Source organism: Lathyrus oleraceus, chromosome 5, assembly GCF_024323335.1.
Source record: "Lathyrus oleraceus cultivar Zhongwan6 chromosome 5, CAAS_Psat_ZW6_1.0, whole genome shotgun sequence".
Classification (NCBI taxonomy): Eukaryota; Viridiplantae; Streptophyta; class Magnoliopsida; order Fabales; family Fabaceae; genus Lathyrus; species Lathyrus oleraceus.
Window position 1 is genome coordinate 421,637,931 of NC_066583.1, and position 7,425 is coordinate 421,645,355.

Consider the following 7,425-nt stretch of genomic DNA (forward strand, 5'->3'; position numbering starts at 1 on the left):
GACTTTGGAGTTGACTGAGCTTCCAAAAAAAGAAAGCCATCAGCGTCAGATGTGTTTTCAAGGTGAAACTGAAGTCATATGGATCAATTGGAAAACAAAAAGCAAGGTTAGTAGTAAGAGGATTTCTACAGAAACCTAGATTAGATTACTTTGAAGTGTTTGCACCTGTAGTTAGACATGAAACAATCAAATTGGTGATTGTTATATTTGCTAATAGTAATTGGCCTCTGATGCATCTAGATGTGAAATCTGCATTTCTGAACAGTCCATTGCAAGAAGAGGTATACATGTCACAACCTCCTGGATTTATGAAAAAGAATAAGGAATGGATGGTGTACAGGTTACATAAAACATTGTATGGACTGAAACAAGTTCCTAGAGGTTGGAATCTGAAGATTGATTCATTTTTCATGCTGCAAGGATTCAGAAAGTGTGAGGTGGAATATGGCGTTTATGTTCAGCATACTTCTGAAAGCAATATGATTCTAGTGTGTCTCTATGTTGATGACATATTATTGACAGGAAGTTCTTCAAATGAGATAATGAAGTTCAAGAAAGTACTGATGAATGAGTTTGAGATGACTTATATGGGAAATATGGTATATTTTCTAGGGATGGAGATTTTGTACTCTGAGAAGGGTATCATTTTGCATCAGCTGAAGTATGAACATGAACTTCTGAAGAGGTTTCAGCTGACAAATTGCAAGACTACAATCACAAATGCTAAAATGAATCACAAGTTGGATTCTGATGTTAAGGGTGATGATGTAGATGTTACAACTTTTAAATAGTTTCTTGGCTCATTGAGGTATCTGTGTAATATCACACCTGACATCTGTTATGCAGCTGGAATGATGAGTAGGTTTACGAATAGACCAAAGTGGTCACATTATCAAGCGGTTGTTTGGATACTGAAGTACATTAAAGAGACTCTGAGGTATGAAGTGTTGCTCCCTTTTGGTGTTAAATTTGACTCAAAGCTGATATGATATTCAGACTCTGATTGGTGTGGAGACAAAGTTGACAGAAAAAGTACTTATGGATATTTTTTCAAGTATCTGGGAAGTCATATCTCCTGGTGCTCCAAGAAGCAACCAATGGTTGCATTGTCAACTTGTGAAGCTGAGTACATTGCAAGTGCTTTGTCTGAGTGTCAAGCTATTTGGCTTATGAATTTTTTGCAGGATCTAAAGATCAAAGTGAACAAGCCTATGAAGATGATGGCTGATAACAAAGCAGTCATAAGTCTTGCCAAAAATCCAATCCTGCATGGAAGAAGCAAGCATATTGACATGAAATTTCATTTTTCTACGAAATCAAGTTTAGAGTAGAGTGCTAGAAATTGTGCACTGTAGAACTTAAAAGCAACTTGCAGATGTTCTAACTAAAGCTATCAAGACTGAATATTTTGTCCACTAAAGAAATGAAATTGGTGTTGTAGAGTTTAATTAGCTGAATATAAATTAAGGGATGATGATATAAGTAATTCATATTCAGAAACAGTGTTCTAACTCGGAAATAGAAGCTTATGAGGTTGTTGTTCTAGAAGTGTGTTTTAACTTATGGATTTCTACTTTAACTTTTAGCCGTGTCTACGTGGCAATTTAGTTTGTGTATTTAAACAAGCTTGTAACTAGTTTTTTCATAACGTGAATAAAGTTTCTCTCTTCTTTAAAGTTTGTTATAACTAGTTTCTCTCTCTTCTCTCTCTTCTTCCATCTTCATTTTTATCTTTATATTCTTCGTCTTGTACTTCAACACTACCTAAGTGACTTTCCGTTCATATGAAGGAATCATGGTAAATGAGACACCGGTTACAAAGGTAATTTATTCCAACCTTACAAAATATAGCATGTTACCTAAATTATTATGGTGACGAATGTGACAAACCTAAAACTGACATATGTAAGAGTAACTTTGATTATTAGGCTCCTTGATACTCGTTTATTAGATATATTTAGATTTTTGAATTATTTTCAAGTTTGAGAATCTAAACACTTATTTGTTCGTATTAAACTTTGAGATTCATATGAATAATATCATAGTCATACTCAATAATTAAGTTAAATTACACTTAGATTTCGTTAATATTTACCGGCAAACAAATATGTGAGACTTTAGTAAAAGTTGATTGAGTTGACCTTAAGGTTTTTCTAGAAGAAAATACACTTAGAAATTAGCTTTTACCTCCATGTTGTTATTGATATTATTCAAGGAAAGAAAATTCATACTCATGATTAAAAACTAAAGATAGAATTGTAAATCAAATAATTATGTATTTGGTATTAAAAGTAAATTTGATATTCGTGTATTTCCAATTAAGTTTTTTTTTTTAATTTTATTTTTACCATGAGGCAGTTTTATCCACAAAATTCTAGAAGACTATTATTATGTTAACACTTTATAGTAATTTTTAGATAGTTATTACAAAATTTTAGACTTCTCATAGTGTTAACTATAATACTAAATTATTTATTTAATATTATAAATAATAAACAATATCTAATAATATATTAGTGATACATAAATAAGAAAAAATATCATATGTATAATTATATTTTAACTATATTGATAACAAGAGATAATATATATCACTATTATATAATTTAATATTATATTCAAAGTCGGCCCTGAAAGAGAGAAGAAGGCCCTTAGCACATAATCTCCAAATTAAATGATCTTATTTTGTTTTAAAATAAATAAAATATATAATTAATATTATATAAAATAAAAAATAAACATTAATTTGTCAATTGCTCAGTAGTAATAGACCAAATTTAAAATATGATAGTAAAGGTGGTGAGTTTGATCCTCTTGATTTCATTTTTTAATTACTGTTGTATCCATTTTTTTAATTACCGTTGCATAATTTTTTTATAATTATTATGATAAATGTCACTCCCTCTGATCCTTTTTAAATATCATTTTTTTTGAAGAAAAAATTTATTTCTCTTTAATTGTCATTTGTAAAATTCAAGTTAGTATTAATTTCATTTTTGTCAAAATTGTTCCCTAGGTGTTTATTACACTTATTACAGAGAGAAAAAAAAATAAAATAAATGTAATAAATAATTAAGGATATTATAGGTAGAAGAAAAATTATTGTTTGAAAAATAACAATAATAATTAGCTTTCTTGATACGAGTAAAAAGTCAAAAAATGATACTTAAAAGGGAACTGGAAATGTAATGATTTAAACTATTTAAAGAAGAATAGAAAATGTATAATTAAATAAAATTGAAGACTTAATTTTTTTCTTTGATTTTCTAATATTGATTCTTTTTATTTTGTAATTGTTAGTTTTTTTTGTAATTTTATTTATTAACTGTTTAATGATCTTTTGGAAACATTAAAATATAAAGATTTAGTTGATGAATTTGCTTTAAAATAATATTTCGAGAAAAGCTCTTTTTAGGTAATTAAAAAATTTAAGTTGTATGAATTTTTTTATAATTTAAATAATACTCTGAATTTTTTGTTGTCTGATTTGGTTAATATATAATTATATTTTTTATATATTATTTTATTTATTAAAATTATATTTATTTTTAGTTTAAACATTTTAAAATTAGAATATGATTTTCAGATTGATTGGATCGGTCCTGGATAGTGATACATGTTATTACATTTAAAAAAAAATTATTATCATCGTTGACGTATTGATATCGCGTACCATGTTGGTGTCGTGTACGATATTGAAGGCGTGCATACCGTTGAAGCTCTTTCTGATTTTGTAAACATGGAATGAGATATTTATGTGAATGTATAAAAGATTCTCGTATGCTTTTTCAAGAATATTTAGTATAAGATCGTTTTTTTTTTTTGTTAATTTTATCATTTCATACACATTTTTAGTAATTATTTGCTTTTACATATTTTGAGTCGATGTTATGAATACTTTTAAATTTTATTCCATTGATTTCAGTATTTTATATGTTATCAAGAAATATTACAAAATATGATAATTTTCACTTATTACTAATTATATCAAGATTGATCATAATATTGTTTTTATTATTTATTTAGACTTCTGAAAAAGTTGTCGCGATATTTAGGTCAGAGAAGAAAATAATTATAACTAATATCGACGTTGATGAACACAAAAATTTAATAGAGAAGTGAGTGTCGTAAAATCTTTTTATTTAATAAATATAAAAATATTTTTTTAAATTATATTTTTTATTAAGAATTAATTTTTATTATTTTTTCCGAACTTCTAAAAAGTCGAGACGGCCCTTATTACTCTCTTTCTCTCTCTCGATTGATAGGTGAAATAGTGTAAGAAATTTGTTGGGTTTAATAACTACGTTGATGTTTAAAAAAAACTAAACATTTTTTAACCAATAAATTGTACCATGAGCATTTAGCTAGTATGAATATAAAGCAACGGTTGAACTAATGAAAGCATACATAGTAATTAAATAAGAGAATGCTAGAAGAAAAAAATGGATTTGACTAACATAATTATTTAAAATAAGGGATTAATTACTATCCGTATAAAAAGTTTTACACTATCGATTCATCATCATCATTCTTTTGCATTATTTTATAAATCTTTAAAACAAAAGTCAAATTTATTTCAATATCCAACGTCTATTATTAACGCGTATTTCAATTAAACTCTTAAAACAAATGATTGAGTTAAGTAGTTCTGATTTTTTTTAGTGCAATGCATGTCCCTTTATTAATATTTATTAATATTTGCACATCTGAAATTCACATATCATATTAATGTAAAAAAAAGTAGTTAAAACATTTTTCTTTATATATTTGTGTATGAATGTGGATAATTTACACTGATGGAAACCATAAAGATATAAATACTTTATGATATGATAATTCCGTTTAAGTTTAATATTTCCTTGTACAAAACAGAACATGTCAATGCTTCAGCTGGTAAAACAAAGTACTAATCCAAGACATCAGATGGCCACATTAGTTTCCAAATGGATATTTCATTCTCACTCTCAATCTTTCTTATTCCCCCATAAAATCCATCAACCTCATTTCCTTCCTCTCTATGATCTTTTCTATTGATACCAGTCTGTCTCCATCTTGAACCAGGAGTGTAATGCTTGAACTCTACCACCACTGTCTCTGCATTCATCACATTTATCATCATATAACCTATGATCGAATCTTAAGAAAATTGGATATTGTCTATGCACAGTTGCAGAGATTAATCTCTCGTTTGGAGAGTACCACAATTAGTGACAGAGAGATTTAACACTATTACTTGCCTAGGACTGAATTCGAACACAAAACCTCTAGTTTATCCGCTAATCATTCAAAGTAAATTAACATTGATTAACTTACCACTAATATGACAGCGGCAATGATTTTCATTCCCATCACATGACTCCAAGTGACCTACAACACCATACCACCAACCTGCCATAAAATATCAATGCTTTACTACTTCTAATATAAGGTATTAATCAACATGGTTTAAGAGATTAAGTTTACAAGAATCTATCAATATTATTGGAAAAAGGAACAAACCATAAGGATATTCTTTGTTTTTCCTCCACTGAATCTCTATGTGATCACCAGGATGCAAATCATCCAAACAATCAGAGATATGTAGATCATGTGAACAAGTATCAACAGGTGGTGTTCTTAATCTTTTCCATGGAATCCCACACTCTCTAGCATCTCCTCTTCTTCCATGTGCAGGATACCTATAGTAACCGATCAATCAATTCCTATATGTTCATTTAAAAATTCTTCAAAACTGTTTGGTATTCAAATCTATAACCAATGTGAACATATATAACACAAAATAATGATCCCCTAAATTCAGTTGATAGGCTTGATGAACCCGCCAGGTGAATTCTAGCCACTAGAGTAGTTGGAAAAAAAATCATGTCAAACTTACTTTGCTTGAAAGGTATTGGTTTGCGAATCATAGCTAACTTTAGCATCATAGCAAGACAACATGAATCCAACATGACCGTTCTACAAGACAAATATGATTTATGTTAACCACATATTTGAACTACTTTGATGTCAAAATATTACTTCCTTAAAAAAGATCAAAGGGTTTTCATTCATACCTCACGGTTATAGACTTGAGCAGGGAACCAGAAACTACCCGTCTCAATAGCAAGATACCACTTCATAACAGAATCAACAACCAATGAACTCCGCATCTTGCAGCTATCAATTCCATCATCAACCTTTAATTTCATCCATTGAAAAGGCCAAAGAATAGAGAAGTAACTCATCAAGAAGCCTCTTTGTGTGGCATGTTTAAAATCCTTAACATCTTCCCTTTTTGAAGCAACATACCATTTCCATTCCCTATAAGCGGCATGACCAATAACTCCATCCCATTTTTTCTTCATGTGCCTCTCCCAAAAGTAATCACTCACACACTTGTCTCTCAAGGAATGGCAAACACCAGCCATTTGACAGAGTGATGAAGGAGGCAGCTTTTCAAGTATGCATTCTAAGGTCAGTTCAGGCAAGTCCAACAATGATAACTCCTCCTTACTCTCTTCAACATTCTCAACTCTTGAACTAGAATTCTTCTTCCCCAGAGACATCCTTGTATGAATTTGACAAAGTAAACCAATCCAAACGTGATTGTTGGAGAATGTTTTCAAAGACAACAAAACCTGGTGAAGGAAAGAGAGTTTAAAAGCAAGAAAAGGGAGAGGCAGGTTATTGTTATGAAGTAAAGTAACAATAAAATAGGTAGGAAATCTTTTACGGGTCAAACTTGAATTTGGTATATGAGATAAGAAAGCCTCCAAGACCTAATGTGGAAGTTAAGGCAATCACTTTACTTATTATTTAAGATAATCAAAATGAAACATCATTAAGTAGACAAATTTGTGAAGCAAATTTAGTTTCTTCAAACAAACACCTTTTTAAAAACGTAATTTATTTTAATTGATTCTAAGAGACCCCACAAAAGAAACCAATGGTGGGTCTCCTCACATAGGTTTGAACAGAATTAATAAGGTTGACAAACCAATCTAGGTAGTCGGGTGGAAATTGCCATGACTTGAAAGCACGAAACACCATCTTGGATTGATTTGATATAACTCAACTCTAAAAAAAAAAACTTGTTAAAAGAAAGATTACCTTCACTTATAAATATACATTATTATCTTTTTATTATGACACTTTTTAAATTGCTGGTGATCAGATAACAAAAACAATATAATAATAACAAAAACAATATGATAATAAGTGGTCTAACAGATCTTGAATAAACTTTGATATCATCTTAAAATGTGAATTAATTTAAATCTAAATCATTCTTATAAAATCAACTTTTCAGATGAAAATTACTTTCACTTATAAGAAGATCACATAATTTTTAATATTTAACTCTTTTTAGTTCGAAATGACTGAATTCCAACTAAAAACTTGAAGAGAAGCATACTCTAAATCTAAAGCCTTCATCAACCTATC

The 7,425-nt window shown here is 29.3% G+C and overlaps 1 protein-coding gene across 1 annotated transcript; it reads right to left on the reverse strand.

Annotated features, from left to right (window-relative positions):
* Positions 1 to 4,744: 4,744 nt before the first annotated feature.
* On the reverse strand, positions 4,745 to 6,841 carry LOC127085188 (F-box protein At2g26850). The gene is made up of 5 exons (XM_051025744.1): positions 6,057 to 6,841; positions 5,879 to 5,958; positions 5,503 to 5,681; positions 5,317 to 5,391; positions 4,745 to 5,097 (listed from the first exon to the last, which is right to left on the reverse strand). The coding sequence occupies exons 1-5, from the start codon at positions 6,546 to 6,548 to the stop codon at positions 4,910 to 4,912; spliced, it is 1,014 nt and encodes a 337-aa protein (XP_050881701.1). The 5' UTR covers positions 6,549 to 6,841; the 3' UTR covers positions 4,745 to 4,909.
* Positions 6,842 to 7,425: the final 584 nt, after the last annotated feature.

Bases quoted from the DNA above. Each gene is read 5' to 3' on its own strand.
- LOC127085188 (XM_051025744.1), bottom strand. From the start codon at position 6,548: ATGTCTCTGGGGAAGAAGAATTCTAGTTCAAGAGTTGAGAATGTTGAA. The intron at 5,392-5,502 runs GTTTGTTCCTTT...ATTTTATGGCAG, and splicing joins AAACAAAGAATATCCTTATG to GTTGGTGGTATGGTGTTGTA. The intron at 5,098-5,316 runs GTAAGTTAATCA...TGATGAATGCAG, and splicing joins TTGCCGCTGTCATATTAGTG to AGACAGTGGTGGTAGAGTTC.